Source organism: Tursiops truncatus, chromosome 8 (genome assembly GCF_011762595.2).
Source record: "Tursiops truncatus isolate mTurTru1 chromosome 8, mTurTru1.mat.Y, whole genome shotgun sequence".
Lineage (NCBI taxonomy): Eukaryota > Metazoa > Chordata > Mammalia > Artiodactyla > Delphinidae > Tursiops > Tursiops truncatus.
In genome coordinates this window covers 8,575,902-8,595,395 of record NC_047041.1, presented here as the reverse complement: position 1 = coordinate 8,595,395, position 19,494 = coordinate 8,575,902, and the positions used below count along the sequence as shown (strand labels likewise).

The window sequence follows — 19,494 nt, the reverse complement described above, 5'->3', positions numbered from 1 at the left end:
TTTATATATATTTCAGAGCACAGACACTTGAAATCAGATACATAAAATGGGGGAGGGGAGTGTTCTTAACATATATAAAATCTGGAATGACATATGGGTATATAATCAAGGAGATTTTCCTAGTGCACAATGCACACAATTTGGTGATAAAAAAAAGAGCAACTCAAGAAAACACAATATAATGGCACTGCTTTGGTTATGCACTTATTCATTTTTTGTAGTACAGTTACAAGAAGGCACTTGGAGAGACCTCATCAAGTGTTCATTCGACATCTCTTCAGCAGGATTTCAGTCTACGTCTTAAACAGGGGTGATAATCCCGTTTCCATCAAGCACTATTAGAGCTTCATTAATCCAGCCTAATTCTAAATCCAAGTCTCATTAGCGTTCTAAAGCCAAGAGGCAAATATGATTTGCTGTCTCCAAAAGTCCCAGCGCCACACCCACTAGGAAGGTCAGCAGTCGAGTCCTTCCCTGCATCACTGCATTACTCTCTCTGCGTCGAGAATGAACAACTGCATGCAGGCACTGACCTTCAGGTCTGACCCTGCAGCAGGCGCCTGGAAAAATAAAATTCAGCAAAGCCCAAAACAGGCAGGAGCCTTTTGTACCTCTCCTAGATAGGATGGAAGCTGGAACCTTGAACGGACCGCACACTTTCCAATGACCTTGAAACTGTTTATAGCCTTAAAGTGACAACTGGAGACTGCCTCCAATCATTTAGGGTGGCAACTTTTCTCACCTGAGCCTTCACTGACATACTCTGGATTTTACCTTCTAATTCTAGACCTTTAGTGACAATTCCCTAAACCTTTATCTCCTCGGGATATCAAGCCATCCTTTTTCTGTTTCAGGTTTTCTTCTTGCTTTCTGATGGACATACTTTTTATCCTTTGAGGTTCATAAGCAGCCTTTAATAGAACGACTCTCACCTCTTTGTCATCACTTGCACACCCTTCCCGTATTCATTCAGTGCCCATTTAACAATAATAACCATAGCAGCCAACCTTACTGAGCATTTACTATGCATAAGCCAGGCACTATCCTAAACTCTCTGTGGATTAATTCATTCACTCCTCACAACCCTATAAGGCAGATACTGAGAAAAAAACCCTGAAACACAGAGAAGTTAATTAACTCATCTAGATTCACACAGCCAGCAATGACAGAGGTTGGATTTGAACCCAGGCAATACAGCTACAGAGCCTATATTCCTACCCACTTAACTATTCCAATTCTTTATGAACTTTATGATGGGCATGGGCATCAGAACAATATGCCAAGTTCCAAATCACAACCTAGAACAGCAGTTCAGCAGCCGGCTCTGCGTGAAAAGTCTATAACTGCATTATTCTGGACCTGGTGCTTTCATCAATCTATGAAAGGAGAAATGGGAAGGTCAGCAAGGGTACACGCCTGCTTTCTGTTTAGATCTCCAGCCCAGGGAAGGTAAAATGGACGGCAAAGGCAGGCACAGGAATGAAGAATGGCGGTGGGAGGGAAAAACACAAAGCTTTCTGTGAGGGAGAGAATGGGACGGAGTTTTCTCCCCAGAGAGGTTATCCATCTTATCCTAAGAGGGTTCTTGGGAAGAGATATATTCCCTGTTCGAAGCATCCTGGGTGGACTGTAGAACTCCACTTCCTGAGAAGCATCCTGCTATTGACACTTATCTCGGGGAAAGGAGACTTTGAAAGCTATCCACTATATCTTTCATCAAAGAGCTAAGATTAAACAGGTTCCCTCCATTCTTGTCATTACGCTGCCACGGCACCTGAGATCCAATTTGCCCCTTCAGTCCCTGTAATAACAGAAAAGCCTTTTCACGTGCATATTTTATATCATGGGCTTAGATGCCTATAGAAATGACCGTAAGTATCTTTCACCATGGAGGGCTAGGGATTTGGAAAAGGATGCTAGCAGAGGATGAGCAAACCAAACAGAACAGGTTGGACAAGACACGTATCCAAAAATCTGGGTCTGGAACTGGCAACATAGCTATCAAGGCTACATCAATCCTCACACACACACTCACACACACACACACACACACACACACACACACACACACACACACCCCTATATACCTATTCCTGACAATATGGTAGACAGCTTATAGTGCTTGTTAGAATTCCAACTTGGGAACATTTCCCTTAAGCCCCTCTAGGCTGGCTACTGCCCTTGTCCAGTTTTATTTGTGTCGAGTCAGGCCAATATCCACACTTAGATGTGTGTTAACATGAGTATTAACATTTAATATGTTAAATATTATGTAATATGTATGTATTATGTAATATGTAAAATGTTAACATGTGTATTAACATTTGCTGTTAATACTTAGGAGTTATGAATTATTAACACATCAATGACTTTGAACAACTTTTTAGATTCTTTCAAATGCTTCAGTAGAATCCATCCTATCTCGGCCTTCCACATGGGGAAACTGAACCTCTGAGTAGAGAATTAACCTTCCTAAAGATCACAGGCATCTGTCGACTTTCCCTATCTGGTTATTTGGGAGTCACTTCTCTTCGACTTAAAGCATGGCTGACTCCAGGGTGTTCATTGATCATGCGAACTTGATTTTTAACATGACCTTTAATCCAGTAATTCTACCGGAAGGACAGGACTGTCAGTGTTCTCACATGTTTGGCCCCTCTGTCTCCAGGGTCCTTGTAAGACAGGGACCCCGGTGAAGCAGGAAGTGGGGTGAGGGCTGACCATTCCCACTCTGTAGGCCTCCAGGTCGGATCTCTTATGACAAAGGAAAGGGTGTTCCTACATATGCAAAGAAGAGATTCTGGAATATTTTCTAAATTTAGAAACAAGAAATACATATAGATACATACTGACTCTCTTTCAATGCCTAGGACTTCCATGCCCTGACAAATCAGAGAAGAGTTGATATCTCAGCCAATTCCCTCTAAGCCACATAGTTCCAAATGAAAACTAAAGAAGTCAAAACTTCAAAGGGAATCACTGACCCTGCTTTCTGATTCGTGCTATCTTTCAGGAGGTTAGTTTGACCGAGAATTTCATTGTTTTTGTTTGAAGCCTCTATTGTATAGTTCTAACCCACCCAAAACACTTTCCACTCATTGGTGGATGAAATAAATCTCTAACTACTAAACCTAAGCAGGTTTATTAGAACACCAGAGCAGGGCTCAGGAGACTATTAACCGCGCTGGATATTAAATTATCTTCTTCCTTTACCTCATTATAATTTTACAGTTGAAATAGCTTGATAGGTGTCTCTAAAACAAAGTGTGTAATTTAATTCAAATTTTTATTTTAAGTTGTAAAGCTTTAGATACGCGGAATGCCTAGAAACCACTGTGTTACGATTTCTCGTCCCAGATTCTTCCCACCATGCTTTCCCCAAATCATATTTTATCTCTAAGGAATTATTCAACCTTTGGTCATTTAGCTGAGGCAGTCAATGAGGCAGGCAAGTCAGAAAAATCAGGATAAGACTAATAATCTCATGTGATGGTAATTAACATTGAGTGGTCTCTGCTAATGTGCTAGGAAAGAGTAAGAACCTGCTTGCTGGGCCTCTGTCCTTAATGAGGCAAAGGGGTGGTTTGGACAGGGGAGAAATGATTTGTTGGAAGCAAAAGGAATTTTCCGAGCACAGCCTGGGTGAGGTGAGAAATTAGCTTATTGGCAAGTCCTTAGCCCTGCTTCATCAAGATTGAGCTCGAGAGGTCCCAAAGATGAGGACCCACGCAGTCAACTAGAGTTAAGTGACAAGCCCAAGGTCACACAGCGAGTTAGTGAGAGTATGAAAATCGCAATTCATCGTGTTTCTAGTCCATTGCCTGGTGCAATGAAGTAGATAGCAGTAAAAGCTACTCTGTATAATAAAGCCCCAGAGCCATTCCTTTTTGACCTTGAGGAGTTGAGCAAATTATAAAAGGCTCAAATCTAAAAGAATCAATTTGAAACTTAAGATTGAATTGAAACACGTAGCCCACAGTTATAGTACTGGTCACCAGAGTGAAATGTTCTCTGTGATCATGCCTTCAGGCTAGCATTAATTAAAAAGAAAAGAAGGAAGTGGCGTGGGCCTAGAAATACATTAAGTGCACCTACGAGGCTAGCTATTATTGCTTATCCAGGTCATTCGATATTCAATATTCACTCCAAAAATATTATTTGATCACTTACTACACACCATGTGCTGAATCAGACAGTGGAGAGATAATAATGAATAAGACAGACAGATATACAACCCTTGTATTCACAGAGATACAGTCTCAGTAGTCATCAAATAAGCAACTATCTGCCCAATACAATCAGGTTCAATCCTGTGGGACAAACCTCTTCCCCCACTTACTCAGGGGCAACTCTTCCCACCCAAGTCCATAAAAAGAGAAACCAAAAGTACAGTTGCTCTAAACTTCCACTGCCAACAACTTGACAATTCTTGTGTGATCCCTAAAGAACAGTTGATGCATACTTTATCCCTACGGGGAATTTATGCCTATTTTTACTAAATGCCCCAAACACCTTTCTTTAATTTATATGACAAATCACTCCCTTCTTCTCTTTTCTAGTCCCTCCTTGAACAGCACTTTTCTCAAATTCCTTTTCTTGACTTCTGTTAAGACCCTGCAAGGTGGCTAGTAAGTGACCCAGGGAATCTGCATACTCAAAAGCCACTTCACCTGGTGATCACCTTTATTGTGTCCAGGGTAATTCCCTGCTCTCTTGGTTCAACGTGTATGCTTTCTTATTTGGACATATCTTAACATTTGTAGATAATTTTTCCAGTCCTAAGGGGTTAGAAACAATTTGGAGATTTTCACAATCCTGGTGTTCTGTAAAGCAAATTGTTCCAACGACATATATTCCTCTGTCACAGTTAACTAAATTTTTTTCTGGTCCTTATTTCTAATATCTGGGTGGGTTACCATGGATATAAAGAAAGCTGAAGATAGACCCCCAAATGTACCATGCTCCTGAAATTCAATTTTGCATCTAAGAAAACTCATTTCCTAAAAATCCTTCATTCCTTTGTGGTTTCAACTTAAGAAAGCTCTATGAGTAACTGTAAAGGGACGTAACTGAACAATGTCAGCAGTTACCAGGGCGCTGCCTCACAGAGAAAAATATAAGTAATATGTCATGAACCCAAGGACAGAAACTCGTTCTACGTCAGGAAGCCCCAGATTCCAGGGCTCTAATCTGAGGCAAGAGAGGGCAATTAAGACAGCTTACTCCTCATCCTGCAGGGTCTCCTCCTCCTCTTGGATCTGGAACTGGTTCTTCACGGGAGCTAGGTTCTCGGTCTTGGCGTTGTAGTTCCGAAAGCAGACATTGAGCTTCTCATCAAATTCATTCACCAGGTCCTCCATGGACTTGAAGCTGATTATTTCAGAAGAAAAATTCTCAAGCTCAGAGAGGGAGGGGTCCTCTAGATGGTGGGGAGATGAGCCGTAGAAACACCGTGGCTTCTCTTCTGGGTCCTCCGAGCAGCAGGGCCGAAGGTCCTCAAATTCTTCATCCAAACTCACCAGTGGGGCCTCCATTCTTGCACAGCAATAGAACAACTGCAATGTTCAGGATTCGTTTATCTAGAAGAATTAAACAGGGTGATGTGAGTTTGGACTGGACTTCTGTGCCAACTCTGCTGAGGAACCATAATCACTTATTCCATAACTCTCATCCCTCTGAAAACAAAACTTCCACTTTACTGGTCCATCGCTTCCGTACTTCCTCACTATTATACCCTTAAGGAGTTCAAATATCATTGTTAGTGTGAATAATGCTAACCCAATTAGCACACATTTTGGAGGCACACCTGCTTCCAATTCCCTGCTCCAAAAAACAAAGCCTAATGGTTAAGCATGCAGCCTCTGGACCAGACTGCCTAGGTTTGCATCCTGCTCTGCCCCTTACCAGCTGTGACCTTAGCAGTCACTTAACTTCTCTGTGCTCCCTTTTTTTCTTCTCAGGACAGAAATAATAACAGGACCTATCTCAAAGGACTGTCCTAAGGGTTAAGGGAGTAAACACTGGTAAGTGCTTAGAACAGTGCCTGGCAGATAATAAACGTCTATGTTGTTCAGTTTATGTTCTCTATTATTATTTTATTATTATTATTACTATTACAATAGGTCCACAACCCTAACCATGTGCTCTCAAAACTGGAAGTTTGGGCTTCCCTGGTGGCGCAGTGGTTAGGAATCCATCTGCCAATAGAGGGGACGCGGGTTCGAGCCCTTGTCCGGGAAGATTCTACGTGCCGTGGAGCCGCTGGGTCCGTGTGCCACAGCTGCTGAGACTGCGCTCTAGAGCCCGTGAGCCACAACTACTGAGGCCCCCGTGCCTAGAGCCCGTGCTCCGCAACAGGAAGCCACCGCAATGAGAAGCCCACGCACCACGATGAGGAGCGGTCCCCGCTCGCCGCCGCAACTAGAGAAAGCCTGCGCGCAGCAACGAAGACCCAACACAGCCAGAGATAAATAAATTAAATAAAATGATTAAAAAAAAAAAGAAAACACCTGGAAGTTTTTCGTAACTTATTTGGTGGTAAAACCTGCCCTGACCTAAACACGTTTGGCAACTAAACCTGATCTACATGAATATAGAGCTGTTCATGGTTTTAATTTATCCCATTTAGTGTGTTTTGCTGCAGAAATTTTAACTTTTTTAAATTATAGAGATTGATACCCCAGGCCCTGGGGGATGATATGCAGAATATGCACTCTATTATCGCCTTCCAAAATCTGAGATAATCTAAATTCTGAAACATGCCTGGTCCCAAGGGTTTTGGATAGGGCTTCATGGACCTGGATATGATTACTCTCATCAATAAATGATAGACTAATTGAACACTAATACAGACTTTCAAACAAGCACCTGAGTTTTTCCCAGACACACAGCATATGTCTGAAACTAGAAGAATGGATTAAATGACCTAGTACCCTGGAAGAGATAAGACCCAGAGACTCATGTGCTCCAAAGCCCAGACTCCACAACCACCTTGGGCACTACACCCTGGAAGGCTGTACACTCACCTCCCTTCATTTCCCAACAGCTCCGGGTCCTCTACCTACACTGCCTTTCGCTGTGATTTAACCATCTGTGCGTACATCCAAGCCCTTCCCCAATTTTCATTTAAATTCCTCGAGGGCAGAGACGTCCTCTGGATACCCTCCATGGTTTCTAGCACACGCTGCCTGCGGCGAGGCAATCAATCACTGTGTGCTCACTGACAGATGATCTTCTGTCCCCCTCACGCAGTTTTCATTTTCCATTGCAGGCAGCACAAGCATTATTAGTGTCTATCATACCCTTCTCCACATACTCAGCTTCCTTCCCTGGAACACAGCAAGGCAACCAAACTTTTCCCTCCTATCTGCGTGATGACTGATCCAGATAGATGCTTAAATTGGAACCACTGCCTCAAGAGGACCAAACAGACAGCAAAAACCACGGCTTCTGCCCCAGGACTGCCATTCTCCACCTCTACCTACAAAACTAAAACTCTAAATAAGCGAGGCAGAGGGTATGCCAGGTGAGGACCCGGCCAGTTCTTACTGGGATTTTCCTGGGATTAAGTCAGTTACCACCACATCTCATCAAAACATATTCTGAGTATCTACAGTCTGCAAAGGCAACATAACAGGACCTTGGAATACAAGAAGATATAAAAGCGGTATTATGACAGCTTGGAAAGAACACAGGCTCAGGAGCCAACAGACCTGCCAAAGGCTGGCTGAGTGACAAGCACTGTGGGTCCTATTTCCTCGTTTGTTAAAATGAAGGTGTTGGTATAGAGTTAATGCCTCTGAAAGTTAACTTTAATAACATATTAACTTAATACTTTTAATTGATACATTTTAATAGTATAGTTTATTTAATCTAATATATGCAAAATAGTGCCATTGCAAAATGTAATCCATAGTTTTAAATATTCATGAGACATTTTACATTCTTTTTTCATACTAAGTCTTTGAAATGTGTATTTTACATTCACAGTATGTCTCCATGTGGATCAGCCGCATTTCAAGTGTCCAATATCCACGTATGGCTAGTGGCTACCATATTGGACAATCCAGCTATTAAGCAATATACACACAACTAACTACCAGCTAGAGCTTCTTCACCTATGGTCGACAGACCCCTAAGGGCTCTTTGAATATAACCATATTTTATTTTATGCACTTAAAAGCATATTCAGAGAAGGATCCCAAAGGTTTCTCTACATTGGTAAAGTGGCCCATAGCACAAAAAAGATTAGGAACCTCCGAGTGCCAAAAAAGCGAGTTTAGAAAAGATCACTGAGTGCAACTGAGAGTAAGGAAGGTTTTACAGACAAGGGGTTTGTATGGAGAGAGGAAGGACTCTGATGGTTAATGCCGGGCCCCAGGGTCCAATCCTGTTCCTATTACTTCCTAGCTATGAGACTTTGGGCAAATTATAAGCCTCTCTGACTCAACTTCCTCGTCCATAAAATGGTGTTTAAATAGCACTTATATTGGAGGTTATTTGGTGGAGTAAATGAGATAATCTTGGAAGTGCTAAGCACAATGTGTGGAATGCATGAAGTATCCAGTAAATGTCAATAATATTAGGAAAGCGAGGCTAACTTAGCTACGTGGAAATGTGGGGTGAGAGCGCTTCAAGGAAAAGAAAAACTATCCTTGCCATGATATTCCAGGTGTGACGCTTCAAAATGCTTATCAGATGAGAGAACTATTGCTGAATGAATGTTACCATCTTTTTTTACTAAGGCACCCCTGCTATTTTCAATTCATGTGGTCAAAGCCACTCAGATCACTGGTTCCATTTCAGAGAGACATGAAAGCTAACCAGCTGGTACTCCAGATATGACACTTCCTTTAAATCTGTACTCTTCCTGGAGAGGACAAGGGAGCTGGTGTGAGAAGGTGATATCAAGGAGGGTGCTGATTTGAAACAGCACAATCTATGACATTAGCCAGTAACAAGAGGGCTAGCCAAGTGGAACCTAGGGCTACGATTGAGTTTTGAGCGTTGGCAACAAAGAAGATTATCCTGAAAGCACCTATCCTCAGCCCAGGTTCTGGAGAAAATAGATTCACCTAGAAGATTATAAAAGAAGAAATGGATATCACAGCTCTATAGTTCAGAAATGTGATCATTTGAACAATCTGCAATATAGCCTGATTTCTTTTCATCAACTCACTCACTACCCAGGGGCCAAGAAGCTCCGCATGAACGACCAGGGGGGGAGGAAACTAAAACTGAGAGCCTGCATTGAAAATCAAAGTCACTTGACTCCCAAACTGAGCCCAGAATTTGTAGAAAGAGCCCAGGCTGTGGCAGAGGAGGTGAGAGCCAGGCATCTGACTGGCCCCACCAAGGCCTCAAGGAGGGGTCTCTGGGTTAGAGCTGGCAGTCCTTCTTAAATGGTTCCCCTTCCCTCCTTCCTTTGCTCTTCTCTCTTGGTGGGGTAACTTTGCCCCCCAAATGAGATGTCTTACTCTTGCATCCTGGCAAGCTTGCCCCTGTCTTCAGTCACAGCTCATTTCAGAAGCTTCCTTCCCTTAAAAGCTAGGGATAATTCAATTGAGAGCTTATCCTCTTTCTCTATACTTCCAAAATCAATTTGAAAAAAAAATACATGAAGAATGGCAGAAAGAAGGAACCATAGGAGGGTGGTCTTGTCTTTTTCTCTTTATCATAGAATGAATGCAGGACTATAGTTTGCTTATGTCCTATAATCTATTCCATTTATTTTGGTTCCCAATAGATGGTGTAATTTGGAAAAGAAAAGACGGCTCAGAACTTAACAGAGACCCAGTAGGAAACACACGGTTAGCCTCTCGTGCAGCACAATGGTGCATAGTAGCTGCAGCTCGGGGCTGCAGCACCGTTTCCCAGTGCCTGCTTTGCTGAGCGGAGAAGCAGAGAATTCACCATGCCTCCCCCTGCTGGGCCTTTGCACCTCCACACAGGCCCCATTCCATCTCCCCTTCTTCCCACTACTTGCCCCACAGACCAGTTGATTCTATGCCCACCCACCCCCCCATAGCATCCCTAAAGCTGCCCTCCACTGACCCACCTTCGGTTTCCCACTGCTCCTCAGCAAAGCCCAGTCAGTGTACATGTTCCTGCCAAGCTGCACATTTTGACGGAAAGAGAGTATTTCACCGCGTAGAAGTCAGCAACCCCTTTGTGGTTCCGCTTCCCCCTTCCCCCTCCTCCTGCTGCTCCGTTCACCCTCATCTCACATCCCCCTCCCCCAGTCTGTTGGGGTAAAGAAAGGCTCCTCCAAGCAGCACAATGCCTGGAGCTCCAAGAAAGCCGGGGGCATCCCGCGCAGGCCGCACGCATACTCCAACGGCCACGGCCCTTTCAGCCAAACAAGACCGGGACATGGGAGCGGAGGGGGTCGGGAGGTGTCGCGGCGAGTAGGGCAGGAATAGGGAAGAGAGAAGAAGAGAGGGCTGTGATGTACCCCCTGGGGGCTCCGTCAGATGCGCTCCCAGCCCCAGAGGCCCTGGGCCCACAGGAGGGCAGCGTGCCCCACCACCATCACACCCGTCCTTTCTCCGACCTGTTCGCGGTAAAACAATCGCTCCGCCAGCGTCTGCGGCAGCTGCCAGCGGTTCTGACACTGCAGGAATGCACGGTCCCTGGGGAGAGGAGGCTCGGCGTCCCAAGGAGGGGCACGGGCGGGGTGCGGGGTCAGGTTCTTAGAGGCATAGATGATTCTGGGGCGTTGAGAGAGCCGGACCAGATAACGGTCCTGAGAGGAGGTACCGACCCACTGCTCCAGCACCATCGGGCTGCGTTCCCTGCCTCCCCCAGTCCCCAAACCGCGCCGCCTCTCGACACACACACACACACACACACACACACACACACACACACACACACACACACGCCTGGCTGGGGGCCCGCGGCTCCGATGATGCTTGAAGTGCCCATCATCCGGTATCTCCCGGCGCCGGGCGCTGCGCCCCGCTGCTCTCCCGTGAAGGGCTGGGCAGGAGGGCAACGGCCTCCGGGTTCTCCCTTTCCGATTCCGGGATGGGACCGTCCTGGGTGCGGAGCTTCGGCGCCCCCAGACCTGCCGGCCGGAGCATCCCAAGTCGCGGGGCCTCCTTCCCCACCCCCGTCCACCCCCACCCACGGCAGTGGGTCGGTCTGGATTAAGGTCGCCCACCGCGACTGCACCTGTGCGGGTCCTGGAGGCGGAAGGCGGATCGCGGGGCTCAGCTGGACACCCCCATCCACTGGCCGCGGGGAGCGGCCGGAGCGCAGCTCAGCGACAGCGGCAGCCGCGAGCTAGCGAGCGCTCCCCTCGCAGCTCCGCCGGCGCCCGGCTCCGCTCCCTCCTCCCCGCCCCGCCCCCCTCCTCCCCCACCCCCACCTCCCCCGCGCTCGTGCCCGGGCTCCGGGGGCCGCGCCCGCGCCGGGCACCCGCCCAACGGGCACGCGCAGAACCCGGACGTCATCTTCTCGTTAACATTCCTAGCCCTACTTGGTGCATGTGGCCTGCCTTTATTAATATTTATGAATTACTATTTCTCCCCCCTTTAGCATTGGTCTTTCTGCTTCCCTCATGAATATTCAGAAGCTCAAGATGTGCGCTTGCAATAACTCCCAGTGTGGATTTCTCACAGGGAGGGCCTGACACTGTAACTTCTCCATAAAAGCATAAGTGGGTGGCCGAGTGGATGGGCAGGCGGATGCCCGCAGACACACTCAAAGACCTCCCTGGACTTTCTGGCCTCCCCCTTCTATTCTGCTGGGGGCTGGGGTGAGCAAGTGAAAGGATGCCTGCCACGCTGAACCGGGTTCAGACCTCGAGTCAAAAGTAATAAACGCTTTTACCTCCCAAAGACGCAGGGTGGGGTTGGCTTCAGGCCGAGAAAGCTGCGAACGTTTCCACTATCCAGCTACAGAACTTTTTCATGGATCCGAAACTGAAACTCTGTACCAGTTAAACATTAACTCCCCGTTCCTTCTTCTCTGCAGACCCTGGTAACCACCATTTTACTTTCCATCTCAATGAATTTGACGATTCTCAGTATCTCTTGTAAGTGGAATCACACGGTATTTGTCCTTTTGTGTCTGGCTTATTTTACTTAGCGTAATGCTTTCAGGGTTCATCCATGTTGCAGCGTGTGGCAGAATCCCATTTCCATTTCCATTTCTATTTTAAGGCTGAGAGATATTCTGTTGTATGTATATAACACATTCTGTCTATCCATTCTTCCCTCTATGGACATTTGGGTTTTTTCTACCTTTTGGCTATTGTGAATAATGATACTGTGAATGCAGAGGTATGAATTCCAGGCAACATTTTTTAAAAAAGCATTCTATGACGTGTGCTAGAAGCTGGAGGGTGGGGGGGGGGTGGTTGGGGGGGCCGGGGAGGGTAAAAATTGAAGGCAGGCAGGCCTGCCTTCAATAGGTGCAGAGTTTAGTGCATTGATTTCCAAACTGTGCTACTTGGAACCTGTAAGGGGTTGAATAGTGTCTCCCCCCAAGTGTATATCCACCCAGAACCTCAGAATGTGACTGTTTTTGGAAACAGGATCTTTGCAGATGTAGTTAGTTAAGAAGCAGCCATACTGGATTAGGGTGGTCCTAAATCCAATAACTGATGTCCCCATAAGTAGAGAGGACACAGAGCAACAGGAAAGAAGCTACACGATGAAGGAGGCAGAGACTGGAGGGACACAACTACAAACCAAGAGACACCAAAGGTTGCCTGGAACCACCAGAACCCAGAAGAGGAAAGGAAGAATTCTTCCCTAGAGCCTGCAGGGGGAGCATGGTTCTGCTGACATCTTGATTTTGGACTTCTAGTCTCCAGACTCATGAAACTATACATTTCTCTTGTTTTAATCCATCCAGTTTGTGGTTATTTATTACAGCAGCCATAGGAAACTAATATAGATTTTGGTAGTGAAACCGAGCAGGACCCTGTGGGGCTCCTGGGCACAGAAACCTTTCCGTGTCCCCCATTTCTTGTTTGTAGGGAATAGACTCCAGCCTCCATGACTTTCCCTGAGTTCCAAAGGGCAGATTCAAACAGTTGCTAATCAGGGAAGGGAGGGGATGCAGAGATAAGGGAGAAACAGCCAAGAAACAATAGTGCAGCCTTGGGACGGGTCCTGGTTCCATCTCAAGGGATACACATAACTACCTCTTTAAGCTCTTTATAGAACTAAAACCCCCAAGAAATGGAAGATGTCAGTATTCTTCATTCCAGAGAAGACCACCTGAGGCCAGATTAAAGGAACCAAAGAAACTCATCAAGAGATTACCTGAGACCAGATTAAAGGAGTGCAGGCCCTGGACACACCCTGATCTTATGGGCAACCCCACACTTGAACCACTGCTATAAAACTCCTCAGCAAATCCTCCTGGGTTGAGACACACAGTTTTTCAGGGCAGGAGCTCGCTGTGTCCCTCTTTGCCTGGCAAAGCAACAAAGCTATTCTTTTCTTCTTCACCCAAAACTCTGTCTCTGGGATTTGATTTGGCACTGGTGCACAGTAGAGGGGTGCAGCTGTAACACATTTTTCTTTTTTTTTAAAAAGGAGGGAGTGTTTTATTTATTTATTTATATAAATTTATTTATTTTTGGCTGCACTGGGTCTTCGTTGCTGCATGTGGGCTTTCTCCAGTTGCAGCGAGCAGGGGCTACTCTTCGTTGCGGTGCGCGGGCTTCTCATTGCAGTGGCTTTTCTTGTTGTGGAGCACAGGCTCTAGGTGCGTGGGCTTCACTAGTTGTGGCACGCAGGCTCAGTAGTTGTGGTGCACAGGCTTAGTTGCTCCGCGGCATGTGGGATCTTCCCAGACCAGGGCTCGAACATGTGTCCCTGTATTGGCAGGCGGATTCTTAACCACTGCACCACCAGGGAAGTCCTATAACAAATACTTTAAAATGTGGAAATGGCTTTGGAATTGGGAAAGAGATCGAGGCTTGAAGAATTTTGAGGCACATGACAGAAAAAGCCTAGGTTGTCTTGAAGACATTGTTGGTAGAAATATGGGTTAAAGGTGATTCTGGCAAAGGCTCAGAAAAAAAGAAGAGTTATCAAGAAAGCTTCTATCACCATAGAACGTATACATATTGTCATGAACAGAATGTTGTTAGAAATATGGCTCTTAAGGGCTTCCCTGGTGGTGCAGTGGTTGAGAGTCCACCTGCCAATGCAGGGGACACGGGTTCGTGCCCCGGTCTGGGAGGATCCCACATGCCGCGGAGCGGCTGGGCCCGTGAGCCATGGCCACTGGGCCTGCACGTCTGGAGCCTGTGCTCCACAGCAGGAGAGGCCACAACAGTGAGAGGCCTGCGTATCCCCCCCCAAAAAAGAAAGAAAGAAATATGGCTCTTAAATGTGCTTCTTGTAATTACGGTCTCAGATGGAAATGAGGAACCTCATTCATGAGGTTGCCTAAAGGTCACACCCCCTAGTACCATCACTTTGGGCATTAGGTTTTCAACACGTGAATTTGGGGAGGACACAAACATTCAGACCATAGCAACCCCAAACTTCAGAATGTGACCTTATTTGGAAATGGGGTCTTTGCAGAAATAATTAGCTAAGAGGAGATCATACTGAATTAAGGTGGGCCTGAAATCCAATGATTTGGTGTCATTGCTAAGGCAGTCTTAAGAAACAAATCCAGAGCCCTAGAAGAATTAAATAATTGAACATTCAACATATATTAATATGTCCTGTGTGCAATCCATGTAAAGCTTTGGCATAGGACCTAGTGTATGGAAGTGCTTGATAAGGGCTGCTTGTGTGTTGTTGTTAGGAGTTTCAAGAATCTTCCATAGAACTGAGAGGTAGAGCTATTCCCACCTCCCCACTTCTCCAATAGGAGTAAGTCCAATTTTATTTTATACGTGTTAAGAGTTCCTAGAGCTTTAAAAGTTTCTAAATAAATGACACTCCCAGTGGACAAAGGTGTTTTAAAGAAGATATAAAGTGTTTTAAACAAAGCTCTATGATTGTTATGTGATATTGGGGACTAGAGCAGGGGGTTTGCCCAAAAGGTCACCTAACTTAGACCAGGGATCCTCAAGCCTGGCACTGTTGTATTTTGGGCTAGGGGATTGCCATCGGGGGCTGTCCTGTATGCCGTAGGCTTCCCTGGCCACTAGATGCCAGTAGCAACCCCCGAGTTGTAACAACCAAAAATGTCTCCAGACGACCTGTAGGGCTGAAAAAAATCGCAAAATCGCCCCAGCTGAGAACCACTACCTTATATGTAAATCTTTAAGGAGTGAGTGAACATTCTGCTAGGATGGGGCTGCATTTCCTACAGAGGGAATTAGCGGGACTAAAGATTGGGTATGTGAAAAGTCACACACATGCCTTTCAAGTAAAAAAAATCAAGACTGGGTTATAAGGTACAAACCACTGGTTGTTGGCAGTACAGGTAGACAATCACTCCTAGAATTACACTGATAACATGGCTTATTTTAGTTCCTGAACTGAACTTATCTACTTGATAGAACCAAAGTATCTTAGAGTATATAGAGCATTTAAAGGTCATCTAGTCTAAACACCCACCTGATGCAGAAACCAATATCCTTCCTAGATTATGTTACACACAGCTTCTACTTAGACGCCTCTCATGATGAGAAACTTGACATCACAGGGCTGCCCATTCCATTTTTTAAAAATGGCTTTCAAGGCCAGAAATGACCTTTTAAGTTTAGAAATTCAGTGATAACATGCTATGTATTGTGCTCATCCTGTTTTATCTTCCTTAAAAGGATCCTTCTCGAAGAAGCCCATTTTCCATGAAATTCTGGAAATGAACTGCTGAATCTTTACTGAAAACCTACTTCAGTCACAGCCCAGCAAATAAAGATGAGCTCATACCTCCTAACCTTGTAAGACGACTTGATTTTTCTATCACTGGTAGTTCTTGAACACCAACATTCGATTCAAGCCTATATCCGGCATCTCAGTCCTCAAGCTCCACGGTTGATTAAACTCCCTGATTAGCTTCCAGAAGGGAAATGGGATATTCCCCAAGATTCAAGTTCCATTCATAGCCATCTAGTCAGCAGGTAGCGACTCCCTACCACAAAGTACACGCATCGAGAACAAGACCATATTACTTTCAAAAACAATAAGCAGTATTATAAAAATTGACAGTAAATCACCCCCAAGAACAATGATAAATTCCAGAATAGTCACCTCTGTTTTCTGATGAAAAATGACCAAATACACGAGCTACTGGCAAATAAAGAATGAGGTCTCTTAAGACAGTGGAAATTCCATAAGTGTAAATGTGATGACAATTTTTTTTCTATATAGGAAAGGAATGGAAGATTTCAAGAAAGGAGAACCACAGATTTTACCAGGAAAAGGAAAATGAGGTTTCCCAGTGTGGGGGAAGATTTTAGATCTACAGTGGTCAAAAAAGAAAGGTCATTAATCTTCCCTAGTCGGCGGCTGCCAAGGGATTCATCAGCGCAGATCAGCATGTGTCCTGGGTGAATGGGGAGAGAATAGGCCTATTGTTGTCACCTACTCACAATAGGAAACAGAGCCTAGAAGCCATGTCATGAGGGGAGACCACTCATGACATGGTTCAGCTCCACCAGCGCACTTTTAGGTTAACGTTTGGTTCTTTAAGAGAGACCCTCCCCAGTCCAAGCAGGGACATCATTTGTATAAACCCCAGAAGACTGACTCCCACCCCCCTAATCTCAGGAAATCTTCTCTATTTTCTGCTATCTCCAGGATGCCCTGGTATTCAGAGATGATTCAGAAACAAACTTGAGGGAATAAAAATGCCAAAAAAAAAATTGCCATTTCACTGCACCAGTCTAGCCATGTAAAAATCACTTCACCAGCAAACCCTCAGAGCCCAGCATGCTCTGCAAATCCTGCTCTAGGCCACAGCTGTCTTCTCTAAGGCAGGACTCTGGGTCACAAAGCGTTTTCAACCCTGTGAAAATGATGAGCAAAAAAACTCACCTCTTCCCCAAAGTCTCTTTTCAACAGTTTGTCTTTTTCACAAAGTCATTGTAGCCAGGATTCAAATAAGCCAGTCTCTACTAGTCGTCATGTCCTACAAGATGAGAGATTAACCACACTGAACACCAAGAGGTATGCTGGGCTGGTGATGGGCAAGATTGCTCCCTTTGAAATACACGGACTAAAAAATATCCTGCGAGATCCTTGACATGGCGTGGCATTGAGACTGAGCTTTGTAGACCTGTGAAAGGAAAACTTCACTCTTGGATATCGATCAGATTCCTGGAACGTGTGAGAAGAAGTTGATGAGGCCAAGTACTAACTGTTGTCTTAGAAACACACAAAGCAATTGGACATAGAATGAATGTAAAACCAGAAGCTTTGAGAGGCTTGGCAATGTATGATCATTCCAAAATCTGCTGATTTTTTTTAGATTTGCATATTCAGACAAATCCAGCTTCTTTATGAGGTAAGAATTTGCTCGTTGGGTATAACGATTGGACATGGATAAAATGCAAAATATATAAATCAGAGGAATCTCACTCATTGCCTATTAGAAAAGAAAGATCACCCCCAAATCTGATAATGGCAGCTCTTTGCAGCTAAAAAAAAATGAATAGAAATTGTTCTCAAATCCTTCAGGAAACCCTTGTTTAGAACAATATTTGTTTTATTGTTTATTTATTATTGTTGTTTATTTATTGTCTATTTATTATTGTTTATTTAATATTTATTGTAAATAAATATTTATTAATTTCCCAAATATTGGGAAAATATTTGCTCCCTGTTAAGTAATCTAGTGCTCTACCACTACTTGGAAGATCTAAGAAGAATTCCCAGTTTAGTGTTTCACATAATTGTGTGATTATGGCTGATCTGATTATCCAGACCACATTAAAGGAGAGGAAAACTAGAGGGAAGGGACCCAATTTAGTTTACATTGGGAAAAGCTCCATAAACTAGGAGTCCAGAGTTTGGGATTTCAGGGTCAAGTTTACTGTTAGTAAGCTTTGTGACTTAGGGAAAATTATTTAGGCTTTCTGAACCTCAGTTTCCTCTTTTATAATATAAAGGGCTTCTAATAAAATCCTTTCCTGCTCTTAAATTTAATAAATCTAAAATCTATATTTCTTAAGTTATATTTTAAATTAATTTTTATTGTAGTATAGTTGATTTACAATGTTAGGTTAGTTTCAGGTATACAGCAAAGTGAATCAGTTATACATATACATATATCTACTTTTTTAGATTCTTTTCCCATATAGGCCATTACAGAGTACTGAGTAGAGTTCCCTGTGCTATATCATAAGTTCTTATTACTTATCTATTTTATATATAGTAGCATGTATGTGTCAACCCCAGTCTCCCAATTTATCCCTCCCACACTTCTGTCTTAAAATCTATATTTTCTTTCAAACACCAATGGCAACACTTGTTTAAATTGACCCCAAACTCACTGAGGGATCTTGGAGTGTCTTTAAATACCTTTGCCTTTGTTTCTCCATGTGTAGACTCCTAGGTGTTTCATAGAGATATTGTAAGAAAGAAAGATGACACAACACTTAGTTGTACAAAACCCCAGGGACGAGGAAGCAGCCAAAAGGATCCTAAAAAAAAAAAAAAAAAAAAAACACCAGGGAGAGAGCAAAGTAAATTAAATCTACAAATTAACTCCAAGTTCCATTTTATTCTGAGATTTCCTATAACCAAGCCTCAGTTGCTACCCTGTCATAAAACTGATTTACATTTGTTGGATGGTCTTTAATTTCCCCTTCTAAGATTGCCAGATTTTCCAAGGAAAGATATGGGACACCTAGTGAAATTTGAATGTCAGATAAACAATGGATTAAAAAAAAACTGTCATGAATATTGCATAGAATAGACTTACACTAAAAAATTAATCATTGCTTATCTGACATTCAAATTTAACTGGGCACTCTGTATTTCCATATTTTTTCTGAGAACACTATATCTAGCCTCACTTTGGTAAAGGTAGGCAATTCCTAAATGGTGCTGTGTGTGTGATAATTTATTGACTTGTACACTTTTTGAATGGATAGCCTATCTCAATAAAGTTTAAAACAATGTTTCTAAATGATATTTTCATTGTTCTTGAATATGTCTGGCTTACATATCATTGTCCCTCTCTGCCTCTCCCCTTTCCACACTTCAAGAATATGTTTTGTGGGGGGAAACATCCTTTGTGAACATTTCAGCTGCCATATCTGGAAATATGCATGAGATCGACTAGACTGTTCTATGTGGAGAGATGAGAGTAAGAGTAAGGAGGGGAATAAGAGTAAAGTACAGTACAGTCTGGGGGAAATTTTAAAAGAAATAATCATGTCAACCTGTTTTTCATATTGACCATTTCTTTATCCGATCATATGTAGGCCATGGGGCTTGATAAACCATAAACTAAAACTTGATAAGTGCATATACACAAAAACTTGTACCTGAATGTTCACAGCAGCTTTATTCATAATAGCCAAAAAAGTGGAAACAACCCAAATGCTCATTGACAGATGAA

General features: G+C 43.9%; 1 protein-coding gene across 4 annotated transcripts in view; it reads right to left on the bottom strand.

Annotated features, from left to right (window-relative positions):
• Positions 1 to 11,354, bottom strand: part of FEZ1 (fasciculation and elongation protein zeta 1) — a 43,194-nt gene extending 31,840 nt beyond the window's left edge. For 2 of the 4 annotated variants that reach the window (XM_033861839.2, XM_033861840.2), the window contains exons 1-2: positions 11,176 to 11,354; positions 5,224 to 5,579 (exon numbers count right to left, since the gene is read on the bottom strand). In XM_033861839.2, coding sequence (XP_033717730.1) covers positions 5,224 to 5,534 — 311 coding nt within the window. In that variant the 5' untranslated portion in view covers positions 5,535 to 5,579; positions 11,176 to 11,354. Of the gene's footprint in view, positions 1 to 5,223; positions 5,580 to 10,552; positions 10,798 to 11,164 lie in introns of those variants that run through there. The other 2 variants (XM_073808008.1, XM_073808009.1) reach the window with 2 other exon arrangements.
• Positions 11,355 to 19,494: the final 8,140 nt, after the last annotated feature.